The following is a 21255-nucleotide window of genomic DNA, read 5'->3' as shown; positions in this document are numbered from 1 at the left end:
GCGGTTCATTTTGACCTGTAACCTATGTGAAACCCGACCCGACCCACCCGTTTGCCAGGTCTAAGATCATCTTAAACATCAACAATGTGGCCCACTAGATTTGTATAGTATAGAGTGTGGTACCATGAGAAATCTGATTCGGAATGGCCCAAATGATGTCATCCTGATCCTGATCTTGCATCACTTGATCTGAAATTTCCAACTGTTGGATGGTTGAAATTAAATGTAAATCGATTGCTCATCTTCTTAACGATCCATTTGCAACCTAATAAAAAGACAATTAAGATAATCCAATAATTACGACTTTCTGGCCATGTCATGCCCCAAATGCAGCCTATAAAATGAAGAGCCCAGATTGTGTTAGTGTCATGAGAGAAAGCCTAGATTAGGCTTCTCAAACACTCACCATTTTAAATTGGACTGTTCATCTGTATGTGCTAGGTCCTACTTGCGTTGTAGAGTTTAAGTGTGTGTGTGTGTGTGTGCACAATTTTTTCAGTCAAAGCAACCCTCTACCTGCATGTGATAAATCTAAATATTTTAACAAAGATATTAATATGATATCCATCTGAGCATTAAGTCTGTAGGATTAGATTAATGTTCAGAGGAAGATCCAAGAGGTATGAGCAAAAAAATCAACCTGAGACTTTGTCTGTTATGTCATCAAGGAAGGAAGACAGAGTGATAGAGGATGAAAATATGATTCATAAATGCTCTTTCATTTCAAACATTTACAGCATGCTATCTAATCTAGAACGCTCCAGTGGTGCGAATTATCCTCCAGGGGTGCGAATTTACCGTCGCCCTTTCTGAATTTCTAAGATTTAACTCGAGTGCCACTTTGGTGGGCCTAGTGTGAAAACCCGTAAGGGCGTAACCAAGACTAATCCCAAGTCCCAACCCAATACTGGCAAAACCAAACCAAACTCGAGGTATTTAACCGCGGTTAACCTAAACCTAACCCTGATTCTAACAGAGCACACCTCCCAAAAATCTACACGATCCTTTCTCTATTTAAAACCAAACGCAACTCACTAAAACAGAAACGAGTAGAAGAGAGGGCAGAAAGCCATGGAGATTTTTACAGACGATGACGAATATTGGAAATGCCAAAAACACCCTTCCCAATCCAGAAATGGCGTTTGCCCCATCTGTCTCAAGAACAGACTCAACCTTCTCTGCCCCCACTGTGCTAACGTGCGCCCCTGCTTATGCTGCGTCCCTTCCTCCTCATCTTCTTCCTCCTCTTCTTCATCTCTCTCCTCCGTCGAAAAATACGGCACCGGAGTAGGTTCCGTCGGCCGGATCTCAATCCTCATCGACAGCGAGCCTGCCTTCAAACCTACTTTCAAACGATCCAGATCTGCCGCCTTACCATTCCTCCGGCAGAATCCCGGCGAGAAAGTTGCCGGAATCCGGCAACCGGAGTACCATAGGAGCAAGTCTACTTCTTTTTTCCTGTCTCTTTTTAAGGCCGAAAAGACGAAGAAGAAGGTTGACGTAGGTAAGAATATGACGACTAAGCTTCCGAGATCGAGATCGGTTGGTTTTGTTTGTTACTCAGATCCCGGCGAGATTTCCGGCGGTGAAGTCAGATTGAAAGGGAAAGGGTGGTCTTTTCCGAGCCCTAGCAAGGTTTTCCGGCTGCCGAAGTTCGTTCACGAACGATCGCCCATGCGGCGAGGTTGAAGTGAAGACAAGAAACGAAGCTTCTCGTACGTTTGTTTTTTTTTTTTTCTCTTTTTTGGTACAAATTTTTATAATTTCATTTTTAAATGTTAGATTTGTATATCTCTATGCTTACATGGAAAGCCTTTTCCTTTTCTTTTTTTTTCTTTTGTGCTAATTTTAATTATATCTAATCAATTTTATTTATGGCAAAGACAATTTTAATAAATATAGTACATGAGTTTTTTTTTTTTTTTTTTTTTTCTCTTCAATCGAATTTTATGATTTTAATGAATAAAAAAAGTTGGTGGCAATTTCCAATTCTGATAATGATGGATGTAAAGAGGTGGAAAAAAAGGAGGTCAAATAGTGTTAGAAACGTAATCCCATTACTTAAAAAGGGGTTTCTGATTATTCTAAGCATGTATGTATGTATGTATGCAGTCGTCAGAGGGCTTTTCTTGACTGCTGATTCATCGCTTGACCCTCGCGAACCCATTTTCCAAAAGCCAATCTCAAGACATGTTTGGCAACCATGGATACTTTTCCATGGAATATTAGTTTAGTGGGAGGGCATGACTGAGTAGAGCGTGGGAAAAAGGCTAAAAATCACTCAAAATATTAAAGGGTGACGATAAATTCGCACCTCCTGTAGGATAATTTGCACCCACTTTGAATTGACGTCACAAAATGTCAAAAAAGGAGGGCATGTGGCAGACTTCAACGTTTTTTTACGTCAATTCAAGTTAAAGGGGTGTGAATTATCCTATAGGGGGCGTGAATATATCATTGCCCAAATTAAATCATATTTTGATTACAGCTCAAAATATGGCCTGTCCTCCTCCTTGTTTTCCAGCCTTCCCTCATTCCCTCTTAGATCTCCCTCCCTCATCGTTGAGTAAACAATTATTCCATGGAAAAAGAATTCATGGTTGCCAAACATGGCTTTTCTTCATTTTTTTTCTGTATATTAGAAGCGTGTTTCTTATTCAATGTGTACACAATGTCACCAACCTCTACATTTTGGATTTCTTAATACAAAGCCATTTTTTGTGCTGTAATAGTTCGCAATTTTACGTGAAACTGAAGTATTTTTTTTGCTATACTTCTACGTATCTTGATACATGCGACTGTTATTAGCACCACCATGTTTTAATAATTGCACTAACTTCTCCTTCTTTTACTCTATAAATGAAAAGATCTTAGAAGCCAATTAAACCAGAAAAGACAAGCTGAGTTTGTGCAATTATTAAGATGTGGCAGTGCCAATATCATTAGCCCTGATATATATTGTTTTAGGAGAAATTAATGCGGGGAATGATATCCGTACTCATGTTTTATTTACGGGACTGATAAATCGACTCCCCATGTGTGTTTCTCTCTCTAACCCAGAGGAGAGAGAAAGACACATGGGGAGTCGATTTAAGATATTTGAGAGTTATGATGGAAGTCAGTCCACCTTTACCTAATATTTTTAGTTGGGATTTGCTTGTAAATACTGTTATAAAGTGAGTGCCACAATCAAATTTAAGAGAGGAAATCATGTGACTAAAACATTTACAAGAGGTTGGTGAATGATGATACTGTTAATAACAACCACCTTGAGGCTGACTAAAAGAAACTGATCTTTAAAGTCGTTTAGCTCTTAATTCAAAGCCAGAGCCCCCATTATAGGATCCATGATGGGTTGATGGGGGCAATGGATGACTTTTCCCATTCCTATTTATTTAGTCACCTTTTTCGTTTTCTTCTCCGGGAGGGGTGATGACTTTTGTAAAAGGTAGGTCCAGGCAAAACGCACTCAATAAATGTAGTTACCTCTTTGCATGGGCAGTGCTTGAAAGATTGGTCAAAGGCAAAAGTATTGGGATGGCTTAGATCATTATGTACAACTGCCTAACGAATTGCTCAAAGATTACGAGGACCAAGACAATGGTCTTAGTTAGGGGCGTCAACGGATCCACTTCGGATTTGGAACCACCTTTGTTTTAGTCACCATCCATTCAAATCTTTGGAACGGATTCATAGTATTCTTTGGATCCTACTAACAATGCTCACATTTATAATTCTCAAAAGATGGCAAGGGTGAGGAAAGCCACATAGATGGTGGCAAAAGGAAGAGAAGAAGGAGACGTGAGATTGGAGATAAGAGAATCATAAAATACAGAAACTAGGTATCATTCGTAAAACAATGCGTATGGCATATTTTTACTAAAATATCCCTGAAAAAATACTTGAATTATAAAAATGTGGAGAGCATTTTCGTAAAATAATATTAAAAAATCAAATTCAAAATTGTCCCATAGGTTTTTATTAGTTGCTTGGATAAAAAATAATTGCGGATCAGTGCCACCTTATGTTGCACATGCACCAAGAAACTACTTGAGTTGATAATCAAACACCATGTACCACTGCTCTACGAGGACACTATCTCACTGCTATTACACATGTTGACTACTTAAGTTCTAATTTTGAGTTGATAATCAAACACCATATAGCTAGGAGTGTCAACGAACTAAAGCTCTAACATATGCTGAATATCTGAGCTGATTAAAATGGATCTTAGATGTTTTAATGGCACAAGTACATTAAGGATCTATATTTTTGGATTTAATTAGGGTACAAAAATGTATGGATCCATATTGAAGTTCAGCAGACATGTCTGAATCAAATAGGGTCCACAGACTTAAAGAAATACCTCACATGTTTTGTAAGGATGAGTATATATAATAGTCGCATGTTTGTAATTTTAGTTTAATATGATTAATTTAACATAAATTATAAGAATATTTTAGTAATTGTTATTAGCAAAAATGTAAATATTCACTCAATGGCAGAAATATAAGGGATTTACTAGGGACCATCGCAGAGGGCATTTCACAGATGGGCTGTTGCATGAGCATTGGCTCACCTTTTGTCTTATTCATTTAATCTATCTGAGGTGGCTGTTCTCTCATGCAACAGCCGGTCCGCGACATGCCTTCTGCGATGATCGCTAGCAAATCCCTAAATGTAACATGCATTGGATAATTTTGTAATGATAGTAAGATAGTTTTTCATTTTTGTGTTCAATCTCAACAATCTGACAGTCTGAATAATAATAATGGACATGGATTGAGACAAGGAGGGTGAAAATGGTGGCCTGAACATGTGTTGATCTGATCTGAATCCCACCACTTGACACTCCTATCTGTTACCAATAAATTAACATTTTGATATGTTCCCTCCGTTTGCTAAATAGTACCTTTCCTTAACCCATCTCTCAAAAGCAAGTAAGATCACAATAACGTTTGCTAGAAACACTTGCTCTTGTTGCCGTGTTGGAGACACAGAGCAAGCATCCAATCTCATCTCCAACCAAACCCGATAAGGGAAGACGGTGAAAATGAATTCCTTGCAATTTTATAAGAGAGCGATGAATGGATACCTTCTAATCTTCCCAAAACTTCGAGGACCAAACCAAATAGAAAGTGAAGAGAGGGTGGCACCTTTTCTGTCTTTCCACGTGCAACATGTTCTCTACACCCGTGACACTGTCGCTACCTCCTTGTCTGCACATCTAAGACGACTTCATCCACCCTCTCTTTTTTCCCACACAAGAAATTGAAAAAAAAGACCCATACCATCCATTAATATAAACTCTACCCCTTCAAATGATCCAACATCTATGGAAAATGGATTAACTGAAATACTTGAGAGCAAACGTTCCATGCTCAAAAGCAATACACTGATCACAGGTTAGAATCATCTAAAGCTGATACCCTAATGAAAATTCGTTTTCCCCTTTGGGGGAGGGGCATTTTTGTTCCTCTTGTGTTTTATTTAATTAGGGCTTCTCAAAGAAAGCCTATGAATACATCTCTTGGGAGTTAATTAAAACTCTAAACACGTTTTCTATAGCCCTAAGAGAAGATTTTCGTGTGGAAAAAGAAGAAAACCAAGTTTTGGAATTAAAGAGTGAAGATCAAGGAATAAGAACTATGTTCTTTATTGATTTATGTTATTAAAACCATAAAATAAGAATTTTGTGATCTTAAAAAGATGAAATCAAAGGTTTGATTTCGTTTAAGATGTGCCTAAGGACTGATCTCGGATTCCTTAGGATTCGCTTTGTTATGGAATCCCTAGCGAGCTCAAGATCGGATCGTTTTGGTTTTAAGAAAAGTTTGTCTTGAAAGGTTGAACCTAAAAATTTAGATTATTTTTACAATTATTATATGTGTCGATTCGAGCGTGAAATTAGATTAGTTGGATTTCTCTCGTCGATACGAATTCAATGGATTCAATCACGCGCGAATCGGAGCTAAAACGAGAAAGTTTGGTCCGTAGAAGTATTGGTAAAATCAGGGACGAATATGAAATTATTAGAAAGAAATTGTGAAATTTCGAAAATTTATAACTTCTTCGTTTCTTGTCCATTTTCGACGCTCTTGTACTCTACGGACATGCTAGAAACGAGTACTTTCTATTAAAAATAGTTTTAAAATTTTTTGGAGACTCTATAATGATGATAATTCTAAAATACTGCCAATTATTTTCCGAAGAAGCACCAAAGGGTGCCTTATGTCAATAGGAGGATATATATGCCTGATAGGAGTGAAATTAATGATGAAATTCATGAAGAATATTCATACTCTTGATTGTATGTGATTATAAAAGGAAAAGCAGTTTGATATAAGATACGTAATTTCCTATCACTTTAGTAATATGATTCTCCATTGAATGATATGCCCTTTTGATTTGTAACTCTCTATTCTCTTTGAAAATATGAAATCTCTGATAACCTTAGTCTTTGATTTGGATCTTGCATGCTTATTGAATATGTGACACTTGTGATATAAGAACCTTTTGGTTGTTGTATACCCAACTATTCTGAAAAATCTTGTGGAACCAACGTAAATCACAATCTTTGGAACTTTGTACTTACCTTTGGACTTTGTGTATATGTGGATACCTTTTGTGAGGCTTAGGTATATATGTGAACTATAAGGGCACGCACCAATGGGGTTATACGTTGGATTTTGGGTCCCGTCAGTGGGTGCTATTCGCTGACCCTGTCGACAGGTATATGAACTTAGAAATTAGTTTCAAACCGCGGTCAGTCGGATAAAATAACATGCTTTTTGGGCTAAGCCAATGACTTTTGGGTGATTTCGTATCTTTTTTATCGCTTTCAGTGATCTCTTAAAACTTTATGACTTCTCATATTAACCCCACTTTTGTGGTGCGTCATTATGTACTAAGTTTTTCAGCTGATTGTGGTTTAACAATTTTCAGCTTTTGAATCCTCATGAAAATCTCAAGAGAGTGCAGTTGCATCACCACCTATTAGCATAGTGAGTATTATGTAATAGTAAGACTTTGTTCTAAATTTATGTAAGACAGTATTGTTTAGTTTATGTTATGAGTGGTTCTGATGTTATTTTGTTAGCCTTGTATACTTGTTTCTGTTGACGTTGGGGGGCGAATATCACTCCCGTAAAAAAGCTAGACTTTTGGGGCCTATTTAGCAGGGCTTGGACAAGCTGTTGCTAGGAATTGTTACACAAAAGGTCAAGTCAGTCACTATGAAAATAATGTCATCGGATAAAATGTCAAGTCAGTGACCATGAAAATAATGTTATCATACAAAATGTGTGGATCACAATGTGTGTACGCCCGGATCAAGCTTGATGAAAGTACTAATCACCAAAACTATTGGAAACAAAGAGAAGCTTTGGAGGCTTGAATCGCAAGCAGAGGCTTCCATACCCTGTGCCGACAAATCTATGGCAACAAGACACCTGGTAAAGAAGGGTTGAAAATTCGTGTGAACATATCCAAACAGAAGAGACTCTGGGGTCGCACGGAAAGAAGAAAAAAAAGGCTGCCAACCCCTCGACTTCTTTCACAAGTTGGGTTGTCTTACTGTCCACCTTTTTCTTAAAGGTTGTCTAGGCTTTCTACTTCTGACAAGTCTTATGCGATTCTCACTGAGTATTTTGTTCTGCAGCACAAAAGGAGAGAATACGCTTGAATTACCGCTGCTACTACTACTACAGCTTTCTTACTTTTCTTGTAATATAGGCTGCCTAAAGGGGACTCACGTGCACACTTTACTGCCTTTGGATTAAGATTATTTAACTGTGTGTGTGTGTGAGTGAGAGAGAGAGAGACAGGATCTTGAAATCTTACCTTTGAGGCAAGATTTTAATATTCGGATGCAGCTGTAAAATAAAAGTATTTTTTAGCCTAATAATCAGTTTTTGACTCACAATCGGTTCTCAAAATCCAAAACAAACAGGGGGCATAAATATACTTTTGATTCCAATAATCAGTTTTGGGCTCAATATTGTTTGTCAAAATCCAAAACAAACAGGGTCTAGATGAAGTGAAAGATTGGGAAATCTTTGGCTTTTTATGCACTTTGCATAATAAGCTTTCCTCACATTATCATTATCCGTAATGAAAAACAGAATGAGTCGAAAACAACTCACATTGGCTCTCACACAAAAGTGGAACATAAAGGATAGGGATTTGCTAGGGCCTAGGGACCAACCATCACATAGATTAATTAAATGAATAAGACAAAATCTGTTGAGAAGTGAAGCTATGTGGCTGCTCTCTCATGCAAGAGCCGGTCCCCAAAATGACTTCTGCGATTGTTCCTAGAGGATAATTTCCCTCGTCGGTCTTCAAATAATGAATCAAATAATGTAGGATAAGCTTAATCCGAGCCCACCAAAAAACAAAGGGTTCTTATACGATGAATGCGAATATTTTTTCCAAGGAAAGTATGAGCACAAGTGGGATTGCATGCTCAATGATCCAAACCATGTAGTCGTAGGCGTCACGGAACAAAATCCTCCCGCATTGGACAATAGACGATTGTAAGGCTCCGAATTTGTGGTAAATAAATGGATGGTGAAAAAAATAAAAGGGAAAGGCTTTTGTTTATCAAGAGAGTCTTTACAAATTGAAGGGCTAGATCCAAGGGAGATGGACTGCACTCCATGGCCACCCATACAAATTGATAACTAGACGAACTCACCTTGTCTTTTATTATTTAATAAGCAATCAAATATTATTATAAATTCCCAACAAGCTCTCATAAGCCCAATAAAAAGGAAAAGACAAGGCCAATTTGTCTCATTATCAAAACATTGTAGCGCACATTTGTAGCCTTTTCTTTTTGCTGGGTATTTTACTAGAGCTCAACATTCTGAAAAACTTTAATTTTTAAATAATTGAACATTATAATTTGCAGGGATTGATAAACTAAACAGGTAATCTATCAAATGCATAGACATGTACATTGCAGATAGCATATCTGCAATGTATATATGTACAGAAACTAGGATGGTTCTGGCATGCTTGGCAGATGGAGAGTGTAGCAAAAAAAGGAGAGGGGAGGGGAGCCAGGACAGATTGGAAAGAGAAATTTTTTAAAATGTTTTAAAAGCCTTTATAAAACAAGTTTAGTTTAGAATCATTCCCATTGTTTCACGTACAAGTTCTAATATCAACTACCAGCTGTTTAACTTTGCAGTATTTTTTTCTTGGGATTTCGGTATTATTACCTTTTATCTTATATTATTTGTTTTTGGTAGGTTAATTTCACCTTAGCAACCATGCAAGAAGACTCATAGGAGCTGCATTGTGCTATAAATTTCAAGAACAAATGCCACAACAAATGATGAACAGGGCATTTGATCGGGTGGATCGTTCTGTGGTTGGAGTAGATGCGAAAATCAACTGCTGTAATCACCATAAACGTGTCACATGTCCAATAGGAGCAGTATGGCATGGAACCTGTACTTAATTTGCATTAGTAGTTATTTGGCTAGTTGGTATAGACTCTAATAGTAGTGGGAACCCTACCAATAGAAGGGGGATAAAGTAAAGTGACATTATAAAAAAGAGAACCCTGCACCCATTGACAGAATTGGTGGGCTCTAAGAGAATAAAGGGTGAAATGATAATCATGTCAGGGAGGGTAGAACCGTAGAACCACCCCCACCAATAGAAGTGGGCAGACTAGAGTCTCGGATGTGAGATCCATGGTCTCGAAGATCTCGTGTAAAGTTACACTTCTATAAGAATCTTACTGTGGTTCTGATTAACTGGCAATGTAAAATTGGCTGAAATTTAAAACTAGGGTAGAGCAACCAGCAGATATGCAATCAGATGGAGATTTCCAAGAGAGGTTTTAAATTTCAGGAAGCTATATTTCCCAACGGAAAAAGCTTTACTATGCCTCTCTACCAAGAGAGGTTTCTCTGTGTCCACAAGTTAACATCAAATGTGCTATCAAATAATAGGAACACTCACAGAATAGGCTTTACGCATCCAAATTATAGTATTCAATGGATCTCCTCTAATGGATAAGCATCCTAGAGACAATGTAGGTGCTAGATTGATTATGCTACTAAATGCTTGAGTTTTGAGATTACATTAGCCATATCAGCAACTGAAGAATTTACTAGATTCTGACATATTAACTCAAAATTGTTTCTCATACACCTGTGTTGATTTCTTGGCTGGCCATAATTGGAAGATGGAACACTAGTACACTTACAATAGAAGGAAACTACATTTGGGTAAACCAGAGGAATGTTTTGCACGTGATTCCATCTCAGATATTTAGCCCCTTTTCTTCTCCTTTTCAACCTCATCCATTGGCAACAAGATAACCATTTTCTTCTCAGGAACAACCTGCAGATACTAGAGGAAAAAGTTTGGCACTTAGACAAGAGGATGGAGTGATCACAATGAGGATGAAGTAATCACCATCGGACGAGAATACTCAAGTAGCTCAGTGGAAACAATATTTGAATTGAGAGAATGAGAAATGCATTAGTGCTAGTAGACTAAATTGAATGAACTTGAGAACCTGTCACAAGACTCCCACATGTAAGGCTCCTGTCTAGATCACTCTACTAAAATGCATGGTCACCCATAAAAAAACAAGGGCAGCATGACAAACATTGATTGACTCAAAGGTTCTGTTTAATCTACGTTTTATGTAAACACTAAGAATTTCTATTTAAACAAGGAGATGCATTGACAGTATTGTAGTTTCCCTCCTTTAAATTAAAAAAATGAAACATTGGTCTTTCTAGGTGATATGCCATCTTTGTGCGCAAATTCTCAAACCCCTGAATTATTGAGGAAAAGGATCATAATAGACAACTTCTCTACATATTTCAAAGAGATGCCCTCGCAGGATGGTATATTCCCCTCATTTCAATAAAATATGAAACTTTTTTTGTAGGTGATCCTGACATGTTCGTGCCTAAATTCTCTAATGTCAAAATTATTGAGGGGGAAAAGATCATATTGGACTCCTTTTCTGATTGTTTCAAAAGGTTGGGCACTAGGATTTGCTGCCCCTGATATGTAATTTGCATGATAGAACTGCAGAGTTTAAGGCTCTCTGACTGGGACCCCTGTTTCAAAAGATTATATCATGATAGTGCATGATATGTTTCAAGTGTCCCAGTCTTATTTTCCCCACAGTTTCTAAAGAAGAGATCTAAAAGAAAGTCAGGTACATCCTAGGAATGATTTTTTTTTTTTTTTTTTGGGGGGGGGGGGGTTAGGAATCCCCTTTCTTTGAAGATTCTTACTGGGATATGGAACTCTATAAGGAGGGAGAAGTTGCTGAGCATCAGCTTGATTTCTGAGTATCCAAATAGATTGCGTTCTTTATTGAAATTAAGGTTTAGCACTAAGTCCGTCCACCAATTTCCTTATAGAGAAAGAAGAAAAACAATTATCATCTCAAGATTCATGTGAGCGTCTGTGCCCATGCCCTTCTTAACCCAAAAACATAAAACCATAAACTACATACTCTAGTGAAACACAAGCTTCTAATTCCCTTTTTAAGTTCCAACACAAATGAAATATGAAAATTACTGGCAATAAGATGATAAGAAATACGCAATGTAGAAAGAAAAGGCATCATCATCACTTCCCTACCCTCAATGTCCTTTTCCCCTCACTCTAGCTCCAACCAAACCTCTCGAAGAAACAACCCTTTCTTCATCCTAGACAACCAAATAGTGTTTGAGACCACAATTTATGTATCTTTCTAGCATGGAAAGCTGGCATTGATCACACATTGTGTTGTTTTCTCTTTCATTTGCCCGTTCGTTAGCTAATTACCCTACAATCCTCGCCTGAAATCAATAACTACTAGAGCCTTTTCACTTGAAGTTGCCCTCATGAACTTAAAAATAGTCTCAATGATAACTTTTATAAGTCTTCACTAGAATTTATTGATATTCGATACTAACCCAAGGGCAAGTGCCAAAATATGATCCCTGGGAAGGAAATTCATTACTATTGTAGGAACGCATAAAATCTGATCTATGGGAATGCAACGGATCCTTTAATTTTCTCCTCTATTTATGATTTGAAAGCTACTTTTCAAAACAATACTTATCAACACTTATCCTCGACTGAATCTATTATCTTACCAAATCTAGACAGTTTAGATTGAAACTTTGATCGCTTTTACGTGGACCTGCTCTTTGCGTTTTCTTATTTTTCGTTTTTTTTAATGGTAATTGTTTTTCTTTACTATCCTTTAATCTGATGGAGAGCATCCTCTTGGAGTATTTACATCGCCCCTCGTTGCTCTTTAGGTAGGATTTTTCATGTATCATTAGTGGCAAATGGCATTAGTGTTTTCTTTGTAATTGTCAAGTACTCTTTTGCCCTTATTAGACATTTACTAATAGCCTAGGGGTAGGCAACGATGCTTTTGTAATTGGCTATGAAAGCCAGATGCCCTCATTTTTCTTCATTTTAGACTTTAAGATGGTATTTGAAATTTAGGAGAAATCTCTTTGCAAGGAGAGCTTCTTGCTGGAATTTTCATGGAAGATGAAGATTTGTAAGTTGATTGAGCAACTTTAATCTTCTAATTCAATGTCTTTTATCCTTGAAAATCAAGGATTGTTGCATGCATTTGATTTTGGTGTCTCCATGCCAAGATCCACCTGAAAGTCTGAAACATTTGAATCGAATTCAACAGAGGAAGCCGAATTAGAGTTGATCACTGTTTGTGCAAATTCTTGCTGAAGTGTTGGAAAGTATGGTGAAACTATGATATCATTGGCCCAAATCCCATAACTTCCCATTCTTGTATGTGTTCATCCTCCTTTCTGTTGTAAAGCTTATACTTCTGATGAATTTGTGGGAGAAATCATGCACCGAACAGCAAGGTAAAGCAGATTCATGTTTTGCTTGTCGTTTTCTTATTTTAGAGTCTAGTTCCTTGCACTTCAAACTTGCTTTCAACTCCAGCTTCAAGAAACCATTCTGCAGTTCTTTTCCTCTGAATTGGGCACCTTGACTTTGGCGAACTGCAGGAGTTGTGACATTGAAGATTCAAGGCAGACTTTATAACCATAACATTTCAATTGATGTGGCTAAGTATCATTTCTTAGATCTAAAGGTGTGTTACTGTTGGATATTATAATTTGTGCTGGCTAGATGCATCTCTGACTCTCTGAGCATGGTGACATACTGACATTCGAAAGATAGAGCAGAATTTTGCTTTTGTGCTTATGTTCTGCCTTAGAATCTGAGAATTGAAGTCAACCCCAATTGATATGTGTTCACAATTAATTGAGAAGGCTAAGTGAACGACAGCTTATGCACATTAAATGATTCTTGCACAGATCGCCTTCAGCCTAACAGTGACTCTGGAGCATTAGATATTCACATATCCACTAGTGGTTATCATCTTGGAACCAAGAACCGTCCACACATTTGATTTTGAAGGCCTTCGATCTTTGCAAGTCTTGTTTGTTCAGCTTCTATTACTTGTTTTACACAACCTCTATGGCCATTCCTTTAGGCTACCATGGTTGGTGTCTCAAACAAAGGCCTCAATAACCGCTTCTTCTTCTTCCAAGACTTGCTATCATCTGAAACTTGAGTGCTAGAACAAGTTAGACAGCTTATGTGCACATTTTCTCCAACAGATATGAAAGCTTATTGGCTTTTAAGGACCTATGGTTTAGTTTGTAAACTAGTTGGAAATTGTACTAGCAAGCCACTTCAAAGAAGCTGAATATACAGACATTGACATCTATGCGTGGTTGAATATTGCATTGAATGTCTGATTATTTCAGGGTAGAACTGAAACGAAATGCAATTGCGATCGTCTGATTATTTCAGGCAAGATTTTAATATCCAATGGAATTTTTTTTACTAGCAACCAAACGAAGCCAAGGATAATTTCCCTTGTCGGTCTTCAAATAATGTAGGATAAGCTTAATCTGAGCCCACCAAAAAACAAAGGGTTCTTATACGGTGAATGTGAAGATTTTTTCCAAGGAAAGTATGAGCACAAAAAAGTACAAGTGGGACTGCATGCTCAATTATTCAAACCATGTAGTTCGTAGGCCTTGCTATGGACAAAATCCTCCCGCATTGGACAAGTAAAATCACAGTAACGTTTTCTAGAAACACTTGCTGTTGTTGCCTTGTTGGAGACACAAAGCAGCATCCAATCTCATCTCTAAGCAAACCCGATAAGGGAAGACGGTGAAAATGAATTCCTAGCAATTTTATAAGAGAGCTATGAATGGATACATTCATATCTTCCCAAAATTTCGAGGACCAAACCAAATAGAAAGTGAAGAGAGGGTGGCACCACCCTTACCATCTTTTCACGTGCAACATGTTCTCTACACCCGTGACACTGTCGCTACCTCCTTGTCTGCACATCCAAGAAGACTTCATCCACCCCATCTTTTTTTCCCACACAAGAAATAGAAAAAAAAGACCCATACCATCCATTAATATAAACTCTACCCCTTCGAATGATCCAAACTTTATGGCAAATGGATTAGTTGAAATACTTGAGATCGAGCAAACGTTCCATTCTCAAAAGCAATACACTGACCCCAGGTTAGAATCATCTAAAGCCGATACCCTATCTAATGAGATTTAACTGATGAACGGTTTGGATGAATGAACAAGTGCCAGTCTACTTGTACTTTTGCCCACCATTATTTTTCTTCATAAAAAAAAAGTGCACCCTTCCGCCATTTAACTAATTTTCTACAGAACAATAACATCAGAAGAAGTTCAATCCAACGCTAGAGCACATGATAAACAGGATCCAGATCCTTCAATTTTAGGGATACTAATTTCTAGATAGCATGACACCAGAATTACTCCTTTCGAATACTTCTACCCATTCAATTATAAGAATTAAATATGAATCGATTCACAAATTTTCTTAACCATCAAATGAAAAATACTTTTCACAAACATTCCTAACCATTTGATCATAAGACTTGAATATTAACTGTTTCTCAGCTTTTCAGTAACGCTCAGCTCAATCTATAGACGGGACCCCTTGACACTAGATAAAATGACATGAAAATTGTTTTTTAAATATTTCTAACCATTTGATCATGACACTTGAACATGAACTGTTTCACTTTTTCCTAACCGCCACTAATCATAATACAATGGGGATAAAAAAGCTAGACTTTTGGGGACTGTTTAGCAGGGTTTGGACAAGCTGTTGTTAGGAATTGTCACACAAAAGGTCAAGTCAGTCACTATGAAAATAATGTCTTCAGATAAAATGTCAAGTCAGTGACCATGAAAATAAAGTCGTCATACAAAAGGTCTGGATCACAATGTGTGTGTATCCGTATTAAGTTTGTCATTTAATCACAAAAACTATTGGAAACAAAGAGAAGGTTTGGAGGCACGAATTACAAGCGCAAGGAGGACTGGAGGAGGGCTGCTTACATACCCTACCCCGACAAATCTAAGGTAACATGACACCCGGAAGAGTTGAAAATTCGTGTGAACATATCCAGACAGCCTCAGGTCGCACGGAAAGAAAAAATAAAGCTGCCAAGCCCACGACTTCTTTCGCAACTTGGGTTGCCTTACTGTCCTCGTTTTTTTTAAAAGATGTCAAGGCTTTTCAACTTCTAACAATTTGTATGCGATTCTCACCTAGTATTTTGTTCTGCAGCAAAAAGGAGACAGTACGCTTGAGTTACCGCTGCTACTTCTACTGTAGCTTTTCTTACTTTTCTTGTAATGTAGGTTGCCTAAAGGGAGTCACGTGCGTACTAACATAATTAAGGGCTCGTTTGGATGCAGAGAAGATTTTAATTTGGATTTCTCACGTTTGCTGCCCTTTTTATGTTGTAATTTGGATCCGGATCAAATACTTTGATTTCCAAATTAGCAACTTACAGTGAAAAAAATCAGATTTCCAAATATGCTTGGGAAATAAGTAATTGGAAATCCACAGATTTGGCAGTTTCCTTCACCTCTTTGTTCCTCAACCTCTCCCCTCCAACAGAAAGTACCCCCTTTCCTTCTCTATCTCCCTCAACATGAGCTGCCAGATCTATTCATTTTGTATTCAGAACTCGATTCCAAATCCAAATACAAAATATGAGGTATCCAAACGGGCCCTAAAAGTATTCAATTCAAAATTTTCATTCCTACCGGGCAGAATCAGAATACCACCTCTTGGGGTGGGAACAGTTTCCAACAATTTTCCCCTTTCAATTCCACCACCATGTCAATTCCATACATTTTTTGAACCAAATTCTAAAATCTGGCGGAAACGAAATAGTAGCCATCCCAGCGCCTAATTCCTGCAATCCAAATGCAACAATGACAAGATTATTTAGCTCAGGAGAGAGAGGGATGAAGGGAGAGGGAAGGAAAGTTATGTGACGAAAAGGCAGAACAGGATCTTGAAAACTTCAATTTCAGGCAAGATTTTAATACTAGGATGCAGCTGTTAAATAAGAGTATTGTTTAGTCTAATAATCAGTTTTTGACTCACAATCTGTTCTCAAAATCCAAAACAAGCAGGTCACATAAACTTACTTTTAAGTCCAATAATCAGTTTTGGGCTCAATATCGGTTATCAAAATCCAAAACAAACAGGGTGTAGATGAAGTGAGAGATTGGCAAGCCTTTGGCTTTTTATGCACTTCACATGATAAGCCTTCCTCCCATTATCATTATCCATAATGAAAAACAGGATGAGCAAAAAACAACTCACATTGGCTCTCACACAGAAGTGGCTCTCACACAAAAGTGGAACATAAAGAAGGATAGCGATTCTAGGGACCTTCACATAGATTAATTAAATGAATAAGACAAAATCTTTTGAAAAGTGACCCTATGTGGCTGCTCTCATGCAACAGCGGGTCCGCAAAATGCCTTCTGCGACTGTCCCTAAAGGATAGGGATCGGTCTTCAAATAATGTAGGATAAGCTTAATCCGAGCCCACCAAAAACAAAGGGTTCTTATACGGTGAATGCGAATATTTTTTCCAAGGAAAGTATGAGCACAAAAAAGTACAAGTGGGACTGCATGCTCAACGATCCAAACCATGTAGTTCGTAGACCTTGCTATGGACAAAATCCTCCCGCATTGGACAATAGACGATTGTAAGGCCCCGAATTTGTGGTAAATAAATGGATGATGTAAAAAAAAAAAAAAGCAAAGGCTTGTGTTTATCAAGAAAGCCTCTACAAATTGAAGGGCTAGATCCAAGGGAGATGGACTGCGCTCCATGGCCATCCATAGCAAGAACAGGGAAATAAATGGTTGGATCATTGAGGAAGTAGCCCCCATTTGTAATTTTGTCCACTAACATCATTTTTCTTGCAAAAAAATATACACATACATCATATAAAAACCCAAAAACATAACCAAAACCCTTCATTTGGTAAACCTCACATTATCAACTACCAGCTGTTTAACTTTGCAGTATTTTCTTTTTCTTTTTCACTATTATTACCTTCTATTTTAAATTATTTGTTTTTGGTGGGTTAATTTCGCCTTAACAACCATGCAAGAAGACTCATAATAGCTGCATTGTGCTAAAAATCTAAAGCACAAATGGGAAAACAAATGATGAATAGGGCATTTGATCTGGTGGATAATTCTGTGGTTGGACCCCAATGGAAAAAATAGCAGTGACCAGACTATTTTTGTAATCCAATGCACGGATGAATAAGAAAATGTTCAGCTTGATCAATTGCCTTCCTCATACCTGGGTCTCCCATTGGGGGTGGGGAGACCAAAAAAATCTTTGTAGGATCCTGTTGTAGAGAGAATTGAAAGGAGGTTGGAATCATGGAAAAGAAATCTTGTTTCTAGAGGGGGAAGGCTTGTGTTGGTTAAGGCGGTGTTGGCCAATATTCCCATATATTTTTTGTCTTTGTTTAAATGCCCCGTCAGTGTTGTATCGCGTATTGAACAAATCCAACGTAGATTTTTATGGGGAGGCAATGAAAGGAAAAAGGGTATTTCTTTGGTCAGTTGGAAGAGTGTGTGCTTACCTGTTAAGAATGGTGGTTTGGGTATTAGGAGAGTGAAAGAATTAAATCATGCCTTGTTAGGAAAATGGTTATGGAGGTTCGGGGAGGAAAATTCTCAGTTGTGGGTTAGGGTAATTGGGAGTAAATATGGGTGCAAGCCGGGAAAGTGGGAATCTAAAAACCATTACAAGAAACAAGGTCTGACTGTTTGGCGTGACATTTTGAAAGTGTCATTTGCTTTTCTTTTGAGGGTTAGATTTAGAGTGTATTCGGGGGATCGAATAAAATTTTGGAGGGATGTGTGGTGTGCTGATGAGCCTCTTATGAGTTTATTCCCAAATTTATATCGTGTAGCCGCTGAGAAAGAGAGTTTTGTTTCTAAATGCTTTGCTCGAGAAGGGGGTAGTTTAGTTTGGTCCCCTAGGTTTAGAAGGAACTTCTTTGATCGGGAGCTAGAGTCGGTTGCCCAATTTCTTAAGCTTTTAGATGGTTGCTACATTAAGAGAAGCGGTATGGATAAAAGAGTATGGACTGCGGAATCGTCTGGTTTTTTCTCTGTCAAATCTTTCTATTTCAGCTTGTTGCCTTGCAATGTATCCTCCATTTCAGCCGAGGTATGGAAATTTCATTGCCCGCCTAGAGTTGGTTTCTTCGGATGGGCGGTATGTCGTGATCGGATTCAAACGATTAACTTCCTCCGGAAGCGTGGTATGATGCCTGTTGACCATTGCCCCCTCTGCTTGAAAGATGGTGAATCTGTGGATCATCTCTTCATGCATTGCTCCTTTACGCGTCAAGTATGGAGTTTGATATTTCTGAGATTTGGCATATGTTGGATTTTTCCATTTTCTATTCCAGAGTTGATTCTTCTTTGGACCTTTGTGCCATGGAAGAAGAAGGGCAAAGTATTGTGGAATTTGTGTCTTCTTGCAACATGGTGGGTGATATGGAAAGAGAGAAACTCCCGTGTCTTTGAAGGAGTTGCAAAATCTCTGTATTGGATATATATGAAAATTATTGCGCTCACTATTTCATGGGCGAGAATTTTACCGGCTTTCCGTTTTGTATCGGCCTTTGACTTATGGGAGGGTTGGAGGATTGTTTGCTTTAGTAGGAAGATCCGGCATCCGATTGTTCAGAGATGGGAGGCTCCGCCTATTGAAATGTTCAAAATTAACTTTGATGGGTCGAGTATTGGGAACCCGGGCCCGGCCGGTGTTGGTGGGTTGTGTCGGGATGCTTGTGGTGAAGTTATATGGGCTTTTGCCGGCCCTCTTGGAGTTTGTGATGCCTCGGAGGCCGAGGTGAGGGCGGTTTATCATGGCATAAAAAGGCTTGAGAGAGATAGCATGGATATCACTATTGTGGAGGGAGATTCTTTGAATGTGATTAAATGGTTGAAGGGGTTGGTGTCGCCTCCTTGGAGATTTTCTTCTATTTTTGATGAAATAGATGATTTAATTGCGGGCTCATCTATTGTTTTCAATCATGTTCGGCGATCTGCTAATGGGGAGGCGGACTCCTTGGCTAGAAGTGGGGTTAGGAGGTTGGAGATGGAGTGGTTTGACTTCCTCCCTCCCTGAGATTTCTCTTTCTTGTTATTGTTATTGTTGTTTTATTTTCTTGTAATTTTGGTTGAGGCCCACCTCGGTCCCCTTCCTTTTTAATGAATTCATCTTGCCATTTCAAAAAAAATAATAATAATAATAATAAATAAATAAATAAATGTTGAGGCAAAAATTGGGTGAAATCCATGGGACAGGCAGTTAGGATCCCCTGATTGTCGCAATTTTGATCATCCCCCATCGGAGTAGATGCGAAAATCAACTGCTGTAATCACTAGAAACGTGTCACGAGTCTAATAGGAGCAGTATGGCATGGAACCTGTACTTAATCTGCATTGGTCACCAGTTTTTTGGCTAGTTGGTATTAGACTATAATAGCAGTGGGAGCCCTACCAATAGAACGGGGATAAACTAAAGCAAAGTGACATAATAAAAAAGAGAACCCTACACCCATTGACAGAATTGGTGGGCCTTGTGAGAATAAAGGGGGAAATGATAATCATGTCAGGGAGGGTTGAACCACCCCCAACAATAGAAGTGGGCTAGAGTCTCGGATATGAGATCCATGGTCTCGATGATCTCGTGTAAAGTTAGACACTTTTATAAGAATCTTATTGTGGTTCTGATTAACTAGCAATGTAAAATTGGCTGAAATTTAAAACTAGCGTAGAGGAACCAGCAGATATGCAATCAGATGGAGATTTTCAAGTACAGAAGGGAAACTTTTTAGGCGTCAGGAAGCTATATTTCCCAACGGGAAAAGCTTTACTATGCCTCTCTACCAAGAGAGGTTTCTCTGTGTACACAAAAGAACATCAAATATGCTATCAAATAATAGGAACACTCACAGAATAGGCTTTACGCATCCACAGTATAGTATTCAATGGATCTCCTCTAATGAATAAGCATCCAACAGACAATGTAGGTGCTAGATTGATTATACTACTAAATGCCCGAGTTTTGAGATTACATTAGCTATATCAGCAACAAAGAATTTACTAGATTCTGGCATATTACCTCAAAATTGTTTCTCATACACCGGTGCTGGTGTATTGGCTGGCCATAATTGGAAGATGGAACACTAGTACACTTACAATAGAAGGAAACTACATTTGGGTAAACCAGAGGGATGTTTTGCACGAGATTCCATCGCTGATATTTAGCCCCTTTTCTGTTGAGAAAATCCGTCGGGCAATCCGATCCGATTGTGCATAAATTTAACGGAAAAGTAAAATAAACAAACAAGCCACAAGATGAACACCAAGATTTTACATGGTTCAGCCAAACCTACTCCACGGGCGAGAAACACAATCTTCCACAATGAGAAAACAATATACAAGGATTACAATGGATTAATCTCAAACCCACAATCCCGCAACCCTTTCCTTGCTCTCTCAAACCCAAGACCGTACCCAAGAGAACCCAGAGAAATAACCCAAGAGAATACCTAAGAGAGAACCCACAAGAGTTAATCCAAGAAGAAACCCAAGAGAAAAACCTCTCTCTCTCTCTCTCTCTCTCTCTCTCTCTCTCTCTCTCTCTCTCTCTCTCCCCACACCCAAGAGAAAAAACTCACGAGCTCTTTTCTCTCACTCTTACTCGTTTTGTAAAACCCAATAAGAGCAATTACCAATTTCGTTTCCATCGGAATTAGAAAACCCAGTTGCATTAGGTAACTGGTAATAATAGAAACAAGGCAACTTTC

At 38.3% G+C, this 21255-nt stretch overlaps 1 protein-coding gene across 1 annotated transcript; it reads left to right on the top strand.

The window, feature by feature from the left end:
- The first annotated feature begins 1071 nt into the window (after positions 1–1071).
- On the top strand, positions 1072–1689 carry LOC143876901 (uncharacterized). Its single transcript, XM_077378581.1, has one exon. It carries the CDS (start codon positions 1072–1074, stop codon positions 1687–1689), a length of 618 nt encoding a protein of 205 aa, XP_077234696.1.
- Positions 1690–21255: the final 19566 nt, after the last annotated feature.

The sequence above is a fragment of the Tasmannia lanceolata genome, unplaced genomic scaffold, assembly GCF_043159265.1.
Source record: "Tasmannia lanceolata isolate RefF3 unplaced genomic scaffold, GAP_Taslan_0.1 ptg000005l, whole genome shotgun sequence".
Lineage (NCBI taxonomy): Eukaryota > Viridiplantae > Streptophyta > Magnoliopsida > Canellales > Winteraceae > Tasmannia > Tasmannia lanceolata.
Note: the sequence above shows the minus strand (reverse complement) of the source record. Positions and strands in the feature narration are given on the sequence as shown.

What these genes read in the sequence shown, in the direction of transcription:
- LOC143876901 (XM_077378581.1), top strand. Translation starts at nt 1,072, where the DNA reads ATGGAGATTTTTACAGACGATGACGAATATTGGAAATGCCAAAAACAC.